Consider the following 17,516-nt stretch of genomic DNA (forward strand, 5'->3'; position numbering starts at 1 on the left):
CAGTAAGAGACAACGCGTGTGATTGGCAGCAGGGCAGAGGTTTACCTCTGCCTGCATTTGTGAGTAGGGTCTCTACTGTTGTTTACTGGGTGCAGCTGGATTGGGAGAGGGTCACCATGGCCATGAGCCAGGGCCGCTTCTGGGACCATTGTTCTGGCCCCTATTTGTTATGTTGCAGGACACCGACGCAAGGGGAGCTGTGGCGGTGGTCACATTATGGATTCGGGTGCAGAACGCAAGCCGGGCTGGGAAGTGATGGGCCAGCGGAAGGACAAGAAGATGGGTGGCTCTTTCTTGTCTGCTGAAGACGGGGCTGGCGTGGACTCTGCTCTAAAGGAGGAATTCCTGGCCTGCTGATGGACCCATAATGAACATGTGGCCTAATTATAGCAAGGGGGGTTTTAGTGAATGTAGAAAATGGTAGTTTTACGGGTTTTAGAATTGTTTTTAGTAGAGAGCAAACATTTTATTACATACATTTTAAGGGTGTTTTTATTTGTGCTCCCTGGCCTAGTAATAAACTGTTTCTGATCAGACCTGCTTCCTCTCTGTGCCCGTGGTATCTGACTCGCTTGCTCCCCCTTGTATTTTAAAGAATCTTTCTTTTTAGCGTGACATTCTGGCGCGACCGCTTTAGTGTTCGCCACGCGCTACATGTATAGAGCGAAAGCACTGATTGGTGAGTGATGATAATTTGCGCACCAATTCCTCTGACATAGTCTTATCAATCGTTAGCTTACTATGCAAACATGACAAGTGAAATCTCCCGCAGCAAGCTTAAACATATGAGAGGTTGATCGCGCAGAGAATCGCTGACCGTTATGTGTGTGTGTAAAAGCAGCTGGATATATATTTTAGTTCTGCTGAGCCAAATAAGACAGGTCAGGGTGAAGAAGTGACAGCCAAAGAAAAGCTTACCACAAAACGGAAAAGTTATGACAAATCAGACTATAAGGCAAAAAGAAAGTGCAGCTTTATGGTTTCATGGACAAAAGAATTTCTGTGGCTGCAATATGACGAGCTATATAACCGGGGCTGCACATAAGTGGTCCGCAGGTGCGCATTCGCTGTCAAAAAAAAAAAAAAAAACACGCACAAGATATGAAGTTGCAACGCGTGTTTGCATACATAAGATTTTCTGGAGGAGGACAGACATTTGTTTAGAACTCTTAAAGATGTCGAAGAAGCTCCTTTAAGCAATTACTTTGGTGTTCCTCCACCTCCAAACAAATGTCAGAAGGAGTCCGAACCACAAAAGAAGCACGTATTCTCGGAAAAGTGGTTGCAGGAGGTGAGCTGGCTTCAAACAAATGATGAACGCACAGAGATGTGGTGCGGAATGTGCCGTGAAAATCCCACTCTAGCGGACAAAAACAGTGCTTTTTATATGGACGCAAACGTGCGTTGCAACTTCTTATCTGGTGCGCGTCTTTTATTTTGACAGCGAATGCGCACATGCGACCACTTATGTGCACCCGTGTAAATAACATAATGTTCTGCCGGGTGTGTTGTTGGTTTTCTCTCGATTTCTGAGTCGACAAGCGCCTTTGTTACTGGGACCAGTCATTTTAAGAAAGGCCCCCATTAGAACCCATGAGAAATGCAAGAAATGCATTATTGCTCAGTCTGCATTATCTTTCCCAGAACAAACACCAATTGCAAATAACATACTAAAAATAAACCTGAAAAATCTGTTTAGAACAGCTACTATGTTGCAAAGAGTGAACTACCACTGGCAAAATTTAGCAGTCTTTGCAAGGTTCAAAAAGCAAATGGCCTCGATCTTGGTTCCACTTGTCTCTTGACTTCAGCGGAAATTTCAAATTCAGGATCTGACACAGACTGATTCATGTCCTACACAGTTCTTACAAGTTCATAGAAATTTCTGTTCAATTATAGCCAAGTATTTGAGTTGATGATTGTAATTTTTATACAATGTTGTAATTTGTTTTTCAACAATTTTTTGATTAATGTTTTGTTTCCTTTACAATATTATACTTTAATGTATAATATTGTAAAGAAAACAAAACAGGAAACAAAACATCAATCAAAAAATTGCTCTCTTTTTTATTCGGGCTACTTATATTTATTTTGGGCTACCAAAAACTGAAGAGTCCCTGCCCGAAGGGCTACCAGGGATTTTGAAATTTTGAGAGCCCTGAGATAGATTAATTTTTTTAATTACTTTTGTTTCAGCAACATTAAATTTAAAAACTGTACTTTTGAGTTAAAATATATATTTATAATTTTAATAAATGACAAATTAAAAAGGCATGAAAATTTTTTTTGTATCGAAAAAATATCGAACCGTGACACCAAAGTATCGAACCGAACCGTGAATTTTGTGTATCGTTGCACCCCTACTCTTTATATAAGAAGACTCTGAAGGTACCCTGGACAAGGTTTTATTTACATCTTGCAGAGGTCAACTTTCATTTTACAGGCACTAGTTAATATTTTGGCCTTTTAATTGGACAACACAAAGGAGACACATGTTGGTTTTATCACACCTTCAAATCAGTCAGAATCAGGATTCCAGATTCGGTGTTAATGATTAGAACCTATTTAGAAACTTGCTATCTGTTATTGCAAAGCTCTATTAAAGGCTTTGAGTCTGGCAAGGCATTTAAAAAGAGCTCAGGATTATTTAAATATACGATTTGCAACTTTTCCTGAAAGTTCCTACTCACTTATTCGGAGGGTTTGATTTGGAAGAATTTAGCAAGCACTGGCAGAAGTTTCTTAGGATCATATTGACAACCTGAGAGAGAGTCAATAAAAATGCATACTAGTTAGCACACACATACAGCAAGAGGGCTGCTGATTTATAGACTTTCATCAGTGCGTACTTTGACATGGAGCTCGGAGGATGGAGGAGCGTCAGTGTGAAGACTGATGACCTTTTGTCCAATCGGATCGTCGGGACGACCAGGGAAGATGACACTGAGCGTGTGTGAGATCCTGGACAGCTGGGCCGACATGTCTGAGGACACGTGAGTGTTGAACAAACTGTGGAGGAACCTGAAGGCCTAACACAGGCTAAGCCTTCATCAAAACTATTTTGTATACTTTTTCAAACGTACACATCATTCAGTAGCTGAGCCTTTATAACAGACACTCACTTCCTGAGGGTCTTTGATTCACATACTGTGGCGCCATCTTGTGGTTCACAACACAACAAGCCAAAAGCAGCAAACAAAACAAAAAAACTCTTTATTAGAGTGAAAAAGGTGGAATAACGTGGGGTATGCTTTAGGACAGGCCTGCCTTCTGACTGACAAGTCGGGGCCCTTTGCACGGTGAGGCATCTGGAGGCTTCACAGTGGGACATTATTAACCAGTGGGCAACATTATTTTGGCTATGCCCATTTCTTATGTACAGAATGTGTACTTGTTGTTTAGCCCTCTTCTTTTTGTAAATCCGAAGTATTATATATGAGGAACCCTATAATTAGGCTCAAATTAGTTTAATTTGATGTTTAGCAACTACATCAAGGAGTTTAAACTATCAGCTAAAATATTACTAACCAAATGAAAGTACAGACCTGAAAGTGAGGTTTGTACGCATGTTGCTTAAGTTTAAATGCCACAAATGAAAAGTATATATAAATAAATAGAGATAAGATCAGAAAGACCTAAGAAACTGGTCTCTGTGTGAATCTCTATTATACACTGGTGAAGGGTTTTCCTTGACAGAATATAAAACGTGTGAGTGAGCGCATGAACACCTTCCCACCTCCATCATTTCCATCAACGACAAGTTCTGCAAACTCCTGCAGCTGAACCTTCAGGACCTCCAGGGGGTCATCATTGCCGTCTGAACACGTAGCATTCACTGAAAACAGGAGATGAGGATCAGTTTCTGACTATGAGATTGTTGTATTATATGAAATAAGTGCAAAGCTGAGGCTGCACAGGTCAGCTGCTTATTATTTATATGTACAGGGCTCTCAGGGCTGAGAGTGTGGAGACAATTAAATATAATCAGCAATCAGTCTAACCTGTCACTCTCAAGCACAGCAGCTCAACTAACAGAGTCTCTGCAAAATTATACCCACGCGTAGACTGAAAAACACAAATCTGTCAAAAGGTGACAGAATTTATCGCACCGGTTTTCACTCATCATAGAGTGAAACCTCATCTTACATCTAATCTGACTTTCCCCACATAAACTCATCACACTGAGACATCAGTGAGTCAGTGTGATGAGTGCAGTGCTGAATGATCATGTGTGATGACACGCCTCTCTGATGCAGCACTTCTCAGATCATGAGTGCTTTGCTTCCTTCAGGAGGCTGCAGGGATAAAATCGACTCAACACAGAGGTGTACATGCACACCCAAACCCTTCAGGGTCTGGAGACGAAAGCTGATGAAGCAGCGTTTAAAACGTGCATTCTCCGAATGCCCAGCAGAGGGAGACTACACTTGCTGTCATGAAAGTATGTTTTCATTGATGTTATTGATTTTTTTATTATATTGTAGTCAAATAAAAGATAAGTCACCATATCTTGTAACTTATGCTTGACCATTCGTTACAGGTTGGGGATTATTTTTTTAAAGTCAGAGGCAACAAAGTTTCCACAAGACTAGCCCAGCTGTTTGTCTTCATGCTTAAATTGGGAAATGAAGAAAGTCTCCAGCGTCTGTCTCTGGTTTGGACGTGCAGATCAGCAACCCTGCCGTTCTGTCTGAGCCAGCACACCAATAGCAAGTAGAGCTATAGCAGGCAGAATGCACTGCATTAATCCAATTTACCTGTAGTTGTTGCTGATATATCTCCACTTATAAACTCTAATCACTGATCACTTCCCTTGAAAGACATTACCAGTCATTCTGTGCTCTCTTACTTTCTACTAAGAAGTACATCTGTTGAATGTCTCTCTGTCTGCTAAACCAAATAGAATTCCAAATTATATCTATTATGCACTATTTTTATCTTACAGAGGTGCTTTGCTGCTTCAGGGACAGGGTGACCTGTCGGAGAAACTTGGATTCTGGCTTCTGACAGAAATCCCAAAAGGAGAACATCAAGTTATCGGATTGTCAAATAGAGTTGGAAATCTAGTGCCAGAACAAGGATAAATCCATGTCTGAATGACTTTAAAGGAAACATTTTAGACTGTCAAAGAGCTCAGACATGCATCCCAGTGAGATGCTGAGGCAGGACCTCCAACGTACAAGTATTTCAAAGATCACTGGGTCAAACTTCCACCACAGCAATGTGTGAAGATGTTTGACCTCTCATCTTTCAAACTGTTGCAGCATGTATGTATGCTGTATGATCTGAGCACTCAAGACCACCATGACCTGACAATATGAACTTTGTTGTGTTTAATCAGGGTTTGTTTTAACTTTCAATTTTGAGATGCACACAGAACAGAAGAAATCAGGAGGCCTTGAATACTTTTTCACTGCACTGTGCTAATAATCAAACAAATAATGTCCATCTTTAAAATAAATAATAATAAATAATGTCAGCGGTCCTTTAAAAGAATACCCACTATTCTGTTGTCTCTGCTTCTGGCAGGACTCCATGTAGGATGAATACTGTGCAGCAGGGATCTTATCAGCTCTAAACACACACAAAAAGTAACAAATAATCATATTGTGGTGATGATGATCAATGTTATCACTTAAAACAACTAGAAACTTAATTAAAGAAGAAACTCTGGGAACAACCTGCTGACATTTTCATCTCTCTGATAGAAACTCACTTTTTCAACGCTTCGATGAAACTCATTCGAGCATCGACTTTCACAGGAAGCTGCAAATAAATGACAGTTCATGCATGTCATGCAACAAAAACACAACCTCACACATGAGAATGCACAGAAGAATATCGGGAGGGATAACAGGAAGCGCTTACCACTCTCGGAGTGAGCAGCGCGGGAAGGAACCGAGTCAGGAAATACGGCCTCCGGAAAATACTGTGAGAAGACCAGAGAGGACTTTCAAATAACATGTATTTTATATTTAAAACAGATTATGAGAAAAGGGCCTCCTGAGCACTGACAGGCTGACTGGTTGGTTGCTTCATGTATATTAAAAATACATGTAACATTGAGTTATACCATTCAGATCTTCTCAAGAAAATATCACAAAGTAATCCAGATCATTCTGTGAAGTCTGTTCTCATACTTTTGTATTTTCTATCCCTTTAATGTCTTGTGTCACTTTCAGACCATTAAAGTCTCTTCGTGGTTGTCCTGCTTTCGAATAACACCTTTCTGTAGCTGCTAAATTCTTTTAAAGAAAACACCTTAAAGCTCTCTTAAGCCGAGGGTTGGGGGCCCTGGCTCCTCAGCCCTGTGTCTGGTATAAATGTGCTGTAGTTTACCTGGCCTCCATGACTGTGGCAGAGATTCTGCCTGTGCTCTCAAACAGAGACACAGCTTTGTCCACATCCTGGGCAGCCTGACACTGAGGCTGCAGACACACAAACATTGGACTATTAGTCTTATGTCAACCCAGGACTCAGCGATCCCTAATTACACCCGTGTCCACACAAAGTTTTGTGTTGCTTGTTACTTAAGACGTAGAAGATAGTTTGGGTTCTGATGCCAGTTTGCGGGTTGCACAATAGAATAACAGAGCATAGAAAACAGAAGGAGGGCACAGCATGGAATAGAATATGTATCAAAAATTAAAATTATAATAGAATATCCACTGTGTGTCACTGTTACCTGCACCGATGTACCTGCAGCCGAAACATCCTCATATAAACCCATGTCCTCCACTGACTCCTGCACACACACACACCATGATATTTAATTCATGTGTGCTACACTATTAACCACAATCCACTCACAGTGTTGTTTTTATTGTATTATATGGAAAAATCAAAGTAACACAGTGATAACGACCTTCTTCTTTCCCTTTTCTTCTTACCTTGAGGTCAGCCAGTCTGGTCTTAGCCAGTGAGACGTACTCCATCAGCAGGCTGCGGTGTTTCACAGGCACATATGGAGGGTGGAGGATGTGAACCTAGCAGGGGAAAATGACAGTGAGGTGTCAGAGCTGGGCTATTCCTCTCAGTTTCTAGCGTTTTCTTATAGTGTACGCTCTCCAGGAAATGCCATAATTCTGCTAGCATTTGTTCCCAGCAGACATGTAGTTATGAATATATAAAAGTATTCATGGGCGATCCATTTTTCATAGCAGATATGTTACAAAAAGTAGAAAATAGCAGCTGAAATGATCATTAACAAGCAAAACAAGCAAGCAGCATGAGAGCTCAGGAGAGCGGCTGTTGACAGCAACGAGCAGGCAACACAGAAAACCTCCTGGAGCGATTAGCATCCCCAGAACCAGAGGGGACTTTCACGTGGAAATGGAAATGCTTTGTCGAGAGGTTTAAATAAGTAAAACTTAAGACTTTTTTAATATTTAAGATATTTAAGTGGTTATTCTTTAGTAGTCATAAATATTCTATAAATGTTTTGACATATTGTTTTTTAATCGGATTTTTTAAACTAGTGTATTTCTACAAATGGCAAATAAAAGCTTTTATCTTCTGTACATGAAGTTTTCATATCACCGTGTCCATTGAATTTAATGTTTCAACTTCAATAATTCCTCAAAATATGTGGTCGGACCTGCTTCTGCTTAACCTTGAGTAGAATTGAAGTCTTAAATCTAAGAATTAATACATTTGCCGTGTGTAAACAAATGATGAATAATCTTATTTTCCATAAGCAAAACATTGCTGCATTAATGCACTCCGATAAGCATTAAGATTTCAGTGCAACAGCGACTGAAGTAGCTTCAGGTTTAACAAACACTGCAGCTACAGCGCTCAGGATTCAGACAAGTCAAGTGAGTTGAAAAGACTGAGAAGATGCACTCACAGTAACAAAACCAGCAACATTAGTGCTACTGCAAATCAAAGCAGTCTGCACTAGCAAAACAAATAAGGGAATATAAGCATATTAATACCCTGTGCATTCCTACTAAGTGTAAACTCAGAGACGCGTGGATGTCACCTTGAGGTACTGTGGAGGTTCAAAAGGCACGAGGTCAGAGAGGAACTTCAGCAGGAACACCAGCGACTTCTTACTGCTTGCATGATAGCTACTGCCACCACCGAACGACATCTGGAAAGGTAGAAAAAGATTCTGCTGGTATTAAAAATATTCAAATAAAAGGTATAAAGCTCTCAGTGTTTCAGTCTATGGCAGAAAAGGTAATTCCCAAAACTATTAATAAACTAGAAACTATTAATGGATGTTAAAAGGCGAAACCTTGAACCAGTCGCTGTACGAGGGGAAGATGCCGGGTCCTTCCAGTCCACCCTGTCGAGCCAATAAGAAGGCGGTTATGAGGTTCTCAAGGTCATAACCTTCAAATGCAGAGTTCAGCAGTCTGGACAGCAGCTCTATCGGAGACACAGAACAGGACAGATATCACTGTGCTCCTCTCTCTCTGAAATACTAGTTTACTGCTACAGAAACTCGAGTTTATTTCAATATCACTACGCTGGTTTGGAATAAAGGTTGTGCATGATTTTTCTTTAAATTTGGTTTTTCTTTTTCCTTTCACACATAAGACTTCCACCTGTCTGTGCTGATAGACCATCAGCACGCCTACCTTTGAGGCTGGGCTGGGCACATTGGTAGTACACCAGCAGGGTAGAGAGGAAGCACAGGACATGTTTCCAGTTGACTTCATGGGTTTCCAAAACCTGCTGCAGGTGACGCAGCAGCTGCTCCACGCTGAAGACCACAGCCAGCTGTTAGAGGAACAAAACAGCACAGAACAGTTACTCAGCAGTCCCTGCTGACCACTGATTTGTAAACTGTGGGTCTTTTCAGCTTTTTAGTGAAAGCGTTAATCCTGAAGAGGAAACCACTGATGTTGGTAGATAAGCGCTTGTGAGCTGGCAAAATGTGAAAGAGACAATATCATACAAATGAAGGTCTCAAAGTTAAAAGCAACTTAATACCTAAAAGTCATAGTGAAACCAGCATCCTGCCGCACCTTTATAATTGATCATATTGCAGTGCAAAGCTTTGTTTTAACTTGTGATGAGGAGATCGATCTGAAGAAAGTGCGCTTAAAGGGAGAAGGAAAGGAGCTAAAACTTGACTTCTAACAATCAAATCAGTAGTTTCTTTACTCCGCCTCCTCACTTAAAAACCAAATGTGGCTGATCGTTCTCGGTTGTTCCCCCAACCTCGGGAATAGTTTACAGTCTCACATAAAGTTGACAAAAAGTTCATAAGTATTTCCACCTATTTTTAGTTAAGAAATTAATAATAAGAAATTCACATTTAGCTTCAATTCAGACACAGAAAGAAAACAGATATAATACAGAACATGTTTTCTTCTTCTTAATCTTAATTACATGTGACAAACTGACAAACCCAGTTACAGTTACACATTTACCTGACGGAAGAGAGAAGTCAGCAAGCGGCTGGCTTTTGCAAAGGTCCACTCATTCTGCAGGGTGATTGCATCTGACACTGAGAACATATCAGTTATGTCATTTCTGCAGCATAAAAATGACTTTTAAAGATTTATTTACACCACATCAAATATCGCTGGACCTACAAGTGATTTGAGTTACTTAGACCTTAATTTGATGCTTTTTGTGATGTTTCCTAAAAGAGTTTTTATTAAACTTATTGTGCAATATTTATACCACATGGAGAGTTAAATAATTCTTGCAAAGACAGATGTGTTATAGATGTTTGCAGATCTGTCATGTCTGAAGCAGCCAGGGATTGAACCATCAATCTTCCAGTGAGTAGATGACCTGCTCCAGGTAACCAGGCTTGATCCTGCTTAGCTTCCAAAATCAGACGAGATCGGGCGCGCTCAGGGTGGTGTGACCTTTAAATAGTCATTGATCATTTATAGCTAAATAATATAAACTGGTAGCTAAATGGGTATTGATTAACCCATTAAAGTTTTGGAAACTTGATGATTTAATCACCTTCCTTAGTACTATTGATGACAGTTTAAACGTCACCTGCACAAAAGGCATCAACAGACAAAAACACAGATTTTTACATTGTGATCAAATCTCAGTAACGATTTTTTTACTGCGTACTGTAGATCAAGAAAATCTTTCTGAAACTGAACTCTCAGTTCCCTCTTAAAGGTCTTGCCAGATGAATAGAGGTGGATAGGTTCCAGCTAATCTTCAACATTAAAAAAAACTAAAGCCTCAGTCTGTTTGAAAGGGCCTGTGACAAGTCTTTACCTTTCAGTCGGGGCTTGTAGGTGAGAGTCTGCGTGAGGGAGTGTTTGAAGAAACGCTGAAGGCAGTCGGCTGACACTGAAACTCCACACAGTGAGGCATCAAAAATCTGAATCCTGCAGAAGACACCGAGCGAGAAATTACACACTGCATGTAACAGCAAGACTAAAACTGGTGTCAGGCACCGTGGTTTCAATAAAGTTTATATAAATCAAGCTCAGCATTTGACATCCAGAAGATCACCATTTCTCCTGCATATAAAAAAATGAGCCGAAACCTAGAGGTTATGTTAGTGTGACTATTTGTAGGTAAGTATAAATCCCTTTGCCCGCTCTCCTGCCTTTGATTCCTGAGTTTTGTAGGAAAATCTAAAATTTAGTTTTCTTCTCTGATCTTGCAGTGACATATATATAAACGCAGGTCTCCTTTCTCAGACAGAGACCTCAACAGTGCTGTCTGATTGCAGGAAAGGTAAATAAGAAATAAATTTTTAAAAACCCAGAACCAAAGCTCAGCTCCTGCTTCAGCAGACTCCAGCATCAGACTCTCGTCCACAATATCGAGAACCCCTGAAAGACGACAGAAAGCAATAAAAAGTGTGGCTAAAAATAAAGAAAAGAAGGTACTACCTTTACACCAAGACAACAATTAACAATCGAAGAAGTCAAAAAAGATGTTTTCCGCATGCAGAAGTGTGAATCAAAGTGCTTTAGTTAATATTTTATCGACACAGGACAGGCTAAGTGGGACAAGGACACGCAGACTCACAGAAGAGCAGGTCGTCTAGAATCGAGCAGCAGAGCCGGGAGAGCCTTCTGTCTGCAGCCGCCGGATCGCGCCTCAGCTCAAAGCCTGCTCCCACTAAGACGCCAACCACACCTGAAACAGGAGATGTCCCTAGTGCTCTCATTTCATGCATATAGCTCTGGCTGTGAGCAAAGAAGCCCCACCCACCTGCTGTTCAAACCTTTTGTTTATGAGGGGCTGCCAATCAGAACATTTTATTTCAGACAGTGGATGAACTGAGGGGCTGCACGAATGCCATGTAAGGAAAAGCTAATAACTGACAGGACCAAAGACCAAATCTCTAAAACCTGAAGCAGCATTAAGAACTGAACGATTTCTTGAGTGAAAGCTACAAACATATGAGCGTCTCCTACTTGACAACACTTTCTGCTGAAGCTGTTTGGTCTCCTCTTCTTCCTGTGGAGGCCTCCATCCACACAGGAGCCTCAACTGGGACACCAGCCATGATCTCACCTCTTCATCACTAAACAAAGGTAAAAAACAAAACAATGACTGTGTGTGAGGAGTGGGGGTATTTAATCTGTCAGAACAGCCCAGATCATAAATAATCAGACAGTTACACCCTGTTTTGATCTTCATCTCTGTGAGACTGCGCAGAAAGAAAATCATTAACTGATATTTCTTACCTCTCTAAAATGTACTTCAGATTGAGGATGTTGTAAGAGTGAAGATAGTAGACCATCTCCAGTTTGGGTAGCCTCTGAAAACCCCCAACAAATTCTTTATTTTAGCAACGTTCACCAAGTGAAAGACTTTTTTTTACAAAAAACAAGAGCACAGTTTCAATCTTTATTAAATATAATTCAGTCCTGAGTGTAGAAATATTAATGGAAACCAGGAAGGTTATCATGAACTACATCATCTCGCTTTTGCAGCTGTGTGCAACACCTAGAAGGTTACAGACAGAGCTTCTCCACAGAGGCCTCTCCACCAAGTTTCATGTAACTCTCCAACTTGTTTTTTAACTTTCTGATACAGAGATACAGCTAAATAAACTACTGTGGCTTGGACCCAGAAAGCAGAAAGGGATGGATCCAAATATTGATTCTTTTTTTGAGTCCAACAGAAAGTTGGTTAATATTCCACCAGCAACGCTGGGCAAAGTCTAGAAAAGCAAAATAAATTAAACATATGAGGACGGTTGTTCTGTGTCAAAGTCAAAGTTTCGTTTCTCTTTTCTCACTATCTCACTGCTTCATTCAAACTACACTCACCCGACTCTTTTTCAGGTTCACCTTGGTCGTATCGGGTTAGACCCCCTTTGTCTCTCAGAACTTCTTTAATTCTTTGTGCCACAAATTCAACAATGTGCTGGAAACATTTCTCAGACATTTTAATTTTATTCTCCCATTCCAACACATCCCAAAGGTGCTCTAATGGAGATCCGGTGACTCTGGAAGCGATTTGAGTACAGTGAAGTCATTGACATGTTTAAAAAACCAGTTTGAGATCATTTGAGCTTTGTGACATGGTGTGTTGTCCTGCTGGAAGCAGCCGTCAGAAGATGGGTACACCGTGGTTATAAAGGGATGGACAAGTTCAACTACAAGACACAGGTAAGCTGTGGTGTTTTTAAATGATGCCCAGTTGGTCCTAAGGGGTCCAAAGTGTGACTGACTGACTGACTGCATAGATGGCAGCAACTCTCCGCTCAAAAAGAAGTCATATGACTTTATCAAGCTGCAGAGTCCCTTGATCACACAACCTGTCCAGGGATTGTGAGTATGTGGTTTCAAAGAGCTACACCTATCTTCTCAATGGGTGATACAGCTGCTTATTTAGTCAAAGGAGCTTGCAAAGAAAAGCGTCTGGACTTCTTTAAGTTGCTTTGATGTAGTCTCTCTCTTCACTTGCATACCCACCACGGAGGCCGTGGAGACTGTCAGAAAACGACTACAAGAAGACAGCTCCTTGGAGGACAGGACCAACTTCACACCCGATCAGATCTGTTAGACCTCTGCCTCACCACTACATATTTCAAGTACAACGAAGGCTTTTACAGACAAAAGCATGGCTGTGCCATGGGCTCCCCCGTGTCACCTATTGTAGCCAACCTTTACATGGAGGAAGTGGAAAGGAAGGCTCTTGGCTCTTTCAAAGGAAGAGTACCCAGCCACTGGTACAGATATGTGGACGACACCTGGGTCAAAATCAAGACACAAGAAGTGGAATCCTTCACTGCGCACATTAACGCTGTGGATAAAAACATCAAGTTCACCAGGGAAGACACAAAGGACGACTGTTTGCCTTTCCTGGACTGCGCTGTGCACATTGAAGAGAACGGCAACCTCAACATCGAAGTTTACCGGAAGCTCACACACACGGACCAGTACCTCCTCTTTGACTCCCATCACCCTTTGGAACACAAACTTGGAGTAATTAGGACCCTACACCACCGGGCAGAACATGTTCCCTCTAAGCCTGAAGGAAAAAAGAAGGAACACACACATGTAAAGGAAGCACTCAAAACGTGCGGCTATCCTAAATGGGCGTTCTTAAAGTCAGCAAAGAGGCACAGAAAAGAAGACCAGACACCAGCGAGGGAGGATAAGAAGGACAGACGCAACAACATTGTCATCCCCTATGTAGCCGGTGTATCAGAGAAACTCAGGAGAGTTTTCTCCAAGCATGACATCCCGGTGTACTTCAGACCCAGCAACACGCTCAGACAAAAACTGGTTCACCCGAAAGACAAAACGCCAAAACACAAACTTAACAATGTGGTGTTTGCTGTACAGTGCAGCGAGGAATGCCCAGAGCTCTACATTGGAGAGACCAAACAGCCACTTCACAAGCGCATGGCACAACACAGAAGAGCCACCTCCACAGGACAAGACTCAGCAGTCCATCTGCATCTTAAGGATAAAGGTCACTCTTTCGAGGATGCCAATGTTCACATTTTGGACAGAGAGGACAGATGGTTTGAAAGAGGAGTGAAAGAAGCCATCTATGTCCACTGTGAGCGACCATCTTTGAACAGAGGCGGTGGTTTACGACACCAACTCTCTGCCATCTATAATCCAGTTTTGAGATCCCTTCCCAGACGCCTTAACGCCCACTCACATCCTGGGCCATCTGACCTCAGGAATTCGCATGATAAGGTGGGCCCAGGTTTCACAATGAGCTCACCCGAAACTCTGGCTGATTGGGACCCACGCCCAGTTTTCCACCTTGGCTCAGGCGATTAGAGGATCATCAGGGGGTCCTTTTGTCCCTCTGTGGGGGGTCACTCCCACTAGGTTTATATCTGGGACTCTCCACCATTTGACCTTAGAACTGAAGAAGCTTCTCGGATGAGAGGTGAAACGTCTTCAAGCAACTTAAAGAAGTCCAGACGCTTTTCTTTGCAAGCTCCTTTGACTACGATGACCTGGATGACTGAGAACCTTCACAGACAGCTGCTTATTTACAGTATAAAAGCTCCTGTGTGTACACACACCTGATCTCTCATGTACTCCTGCCAAAGCAGTTTGGGGCAGATGGCTCCTTGTGACAGCAATTCTCTGCTGGATTCCAACAGAACACACAGCTGGACCTGGAAGGAGGACCGGAACGGACTTAATTCGGGGAAAAAGGGATAGCTGGACTGGGCGTGATAAAGAGAAATTTCAAAATTTAAAACAAGAAGGAACAGACTGTTGCTTCTTTAGCCAGAAAGTTCCAGACATCATATACAACAATATTTGTCTTTTTTGTTGCTTGTTTTTGAGCAAACCGTGGAGATCACCATGTAGATACGAAAGTTTGGCAGCTATTAACAGATGAATCCACCACTGCAACAGATGCTTCCCCACCATAATCACATTAGATCAGGGGTGTCAAACTCCATTCCTTGAGGGCCAGCCTCGTGCTTGTTTTTGAGATATCCCTGCCCTACCTGCTGCTGATTACCTGGATCAGGTGTGCTTTGCCAATAAGAAGCTACAAGGGCAGGTTAGTTGGAAAACAAGCAGGACAGCGGCCCTCAAGGCCTGGAGTTCGACACCTGTGCATTAGATGGTCAGATGCTCTGGCAGTTACTCACTCTCTGAGAGGAAGTGAGCATCTCTCTCTTTGTCTCCTCTTCCTCCCTTTCGCTGGTTTCCTCTGTGATCTCCTTCAGTCTCTCCAACACCGTCTTCACCGACAGCACTGCCACTGGGACACCCAGCTGCACAGCTTGACGCCTCAGCTCACTCGCTATCCACACAGTGGAACACAAAACATTAACTTTATGCCACAATTACGTTGGTTTTAGGTGGCACTCAAATTCCACAAGTCACATTAAGGGATATGAAAGCACAAAACAAAAAAGAGACATCTGAAGAAGACAACAACATTTCTGATATTTTTTCACACAACTGAAGGACCACAGATTCCATTCATAATAATCACTTTCATGCAAAAGCATTTTGGCATTTTTGCCCTTCCGTGGAATAGAGGTATAGAATAGCCCTTTATAGTCATTGTACATGTACAAAGAAATTTTGGGTGCGTCACATCACTTCATGTGTTTGCGCAAATGTTTCAAGACAGATTCACTGGTAACTGCAGCAATGAGCTTATTTCAGCCATTGAATCCCATCATTGATGAGAGCTGTGCACTACAGTACAGTATAATCAAGAAAAATTCAGATGTTTTGCTTTCAGCAGACACAAACATAACTGATTAAAGTGACAATAGTTGTATTAGAGCAATAAAAACACTTTACCTAGTAAGGTGTCACGAGGGGTCACCCCAGCAGGAAAATGCATGTTTGATTTGTCAGTTTTTTACACTGAACTGACGCAACCCCAGAGGGGATTTATGCCTCCAGCTGGAATCAAACCAGCATCCTTCAGCTTGCCAAGACAATATATTAAGCACTACAACCTGGGATCACCTGTAATACCTGGAGTCAGTGAATAAGACCTCTTCATTATGTTTATGCTGTTGGTGCTCACCGGAGAACTTTTAAATGAATTATCTGACTGGTATTATGGCTTATTGTCGCGTACAGGCCATCCAAAAAGGTTAGTGCTTCAGTTTTGGAGAGTGAAATTGTAGAAAGCAGCAGCTTTCCACACATTTAACAAAAGCGGCGTACAGCTCAGAGAGCATTTCAGAGTGCTCGTCTCACCCAGCAGTGACCCAGTGATGGTGGATAAGAGACCTTCGGACGCCACTTGATTCTTCTCTCCATCCTGATGAGAGGACAGGTTGCATGTCTCAGATTGCTACAAAAAGTGTGAAAAAACATATATGTGATATTTGCGAAATAGTGCAGAGTGATACTGCTTCTTTTTTTTTTTATCTCTAAAAGCATTTCATGCACTTCCTGCAATCATTCTGTGCTTGTGTTTCCAAGTTGAAGGTTATCGTTTCTCTTTTAAACTCCTGACAGTCGTGACATTGTGCGTTGTTACATGTTCAGTCTACAGAATGGCCTAAATAAAATCTTAATGAAATGACTCAGTGTAGGCGCTTAGCTTCTCTCCCCTCACTCACCCCGACCTCTCTGAACAGGCTGCAGATGTTCTGCTGCTGCTCCAACAGCTGGATCGCTGCCTCCTGCAGCCTCTGGGCATCTGTCAGCTTAGGCCTCTTCAGCTCACGACCAGCTAGGAAGACAACAATAAAAAAATAATAATAATAATAATACTGCACGAAAGGCTTGTTTCAAAACGTTTCAGGCAAGTTTTGTTTTTTGTTTTGTGTATTTTATGTTCAATATAGGTATTTGTTGTGCCTGAAAATGAATAAATGAATGAAATGAATGAACGTTTTTATTATCTTCGTGTTCAGTGTTGACGGTGGGTGCAGCTGTCAAACTCACCGAGGAGGCTCGACAGAGTCCTTTTCTGAGACACCGACTCACACGTAGCACTCAGAGACATTTCACTCTCACTGTCCGCTCACAAAACGCCTTCACAGAACCTTCACTCAGTAATAGCGGGCAAAATAAATCGTCTTAAATCGCATTTTTTAGCTTTTACAGTAGGCAAAATCTCTGTTTTGGTTCAAGCTTTCCTCCATGTTTCACGCGCCTGCCGCTCTTCTCTCTCATTGGCCCGGACTGCAGCCAATCAGATCCCTCCAACTGTGGGCCAAACAGAAAATATGCCGGAGTGAGTTCATAAAGGTTTGCTTTATTTCTTTAGTCTTTTCGTTTATTTTAATGGTTTTGTTTCGTTATTTTATTTATCATTATTATTTTTTAAAGATATAAATAATATGAAAACCAAAAGGTTGAACTGTGTACATATTACTGTGTCTTTTTCTTTCAGTTGCTTCCTATAGGTGTCTCCACTGAGGAGCAGTGTCTCCTCAATTTCACCCTCCTGTATGTCCTCGTTCACAACATCCATGAACTGGTGCTGTGCAATACCACAAATTATTGTATAGATCTGATACGAAGTAAATACAGGGCCAGTATTACAAATACCATTATCAATACTTTTGACCTCTAGAGGCTGGGGTGCAAACCTGGAATGATAATGTTCTTGTCTCTAAAGCACTTTGGGTCTGCTTCTGTTGTTTAAATGTT

The 17,516-nt window shown here is 41.7% G+C and overlaps 1 protein-coding gene across 3 annotated transcripts in view; it reads right to left on the reverse strand.

Moving 5' to 3' along the window:
- The window catches only part of fanca (FA complementation group A), a 29,100-nt gene extending 12,072 nt beyond the window's left edge, over positions 1–17,028 (reverse strand). For 2 of the 3 annotated variants that reach the window (XM_012923263.3, XM_012923262.3), the window contains exons 1-23: positions 16,806–17,028; positions 16,478–16,590; positions 16,110–16,206; positions 15,035–15,189; positions 14,450–14,545; positions 11,637–11,710; positions 11,364–11,473; positions 10,972–11,082; positions 10,709–10,772; positions 10,207–10,319; positions 9,387–9,463; positions 8,589–8,730; positions 8,243–8,376; positions 7,985–8,095; positions 6,891–6,986; positions 6,686–6,745; positions 6,340–6,428; positions 5,869–5,929; positions 5,717–5,766; positions 5,504–5,574; positions 3,737–3,835; positions 2,850–2,983; positions 2,691–2,761 (exon numbers count right to left, since the gene is read on the reverse strand). In XM_012923263.3, coding sequence (XP_012778717.2) covers positions 2,691–2,761; positions 2,850–2,983; positions 3,737–3,835; positions 5,504–5,574; positions 5,717–5,766; positions 5,869–5,929; positions 6,340–6,428; positions 6,686–6,745; positions 6,891–6,986; positions 7,985–8,095; positions 8,243–8,376; positions 8,589–8,730; positions 9,387–9,463; positions 10,207–10,319; positions 10,709–10,772; positions 10,972–11,082; positions 11,364–11,473; positions 11,637–11,710; positions 14,450–14,545; positions 15,035–15,189; positions 16,110–16,206; positions 16,478–16,590; positions 16,806–16,866 — 2,189 coding nt within the window. In that variant the 5' untranslated portion in view covers positions 16,867–17,028. The remainder of the gene's footprint in view (positions 1–2,690; positions 2,762–2,849; positions 2,984–3,736; positions 3,836–5,503; positions 5,575–5,716; positions 5,767–5,868; positions 5,930–6,339; positions 6,429–6,685; positions 6,746–6,890; positions 6,987–7,984; positions 8,096–8,242; positions 8,377–8,588; positions 8,731–9,386; positions 9,464–10,206; positions 10,320–10,708; positions 10,773–10,971; positions 11,083–11,363; positions 11,474–11,636; positions 11,711–14,449; positions 14,546–15,034; positions 15,190–16,109; positions 16,207–16,477; positions 16,591–16,805) is intronic. The other variant, XM_012923265.3, reaches the window with a different exon arrangement.
- Positions 17,029–17,516: the final 488 nt, after the last annotated feature.

The sequence above is a fragment of the Maylandia zebra genome, linkage group LG7 (assembly GCF_041146795.1).
Source record: "Maylandia zebra isolate NMK-2024a linkage group LG7, Mzebra_GT3a, whole genome shotgun sequence".
Taxonomy (NCBI): Eukaryota; Metazoa; Chordata; class Actinopteri; order Cichliformes; family Cichlidae; genus Maylandia; species Maylandia zebra.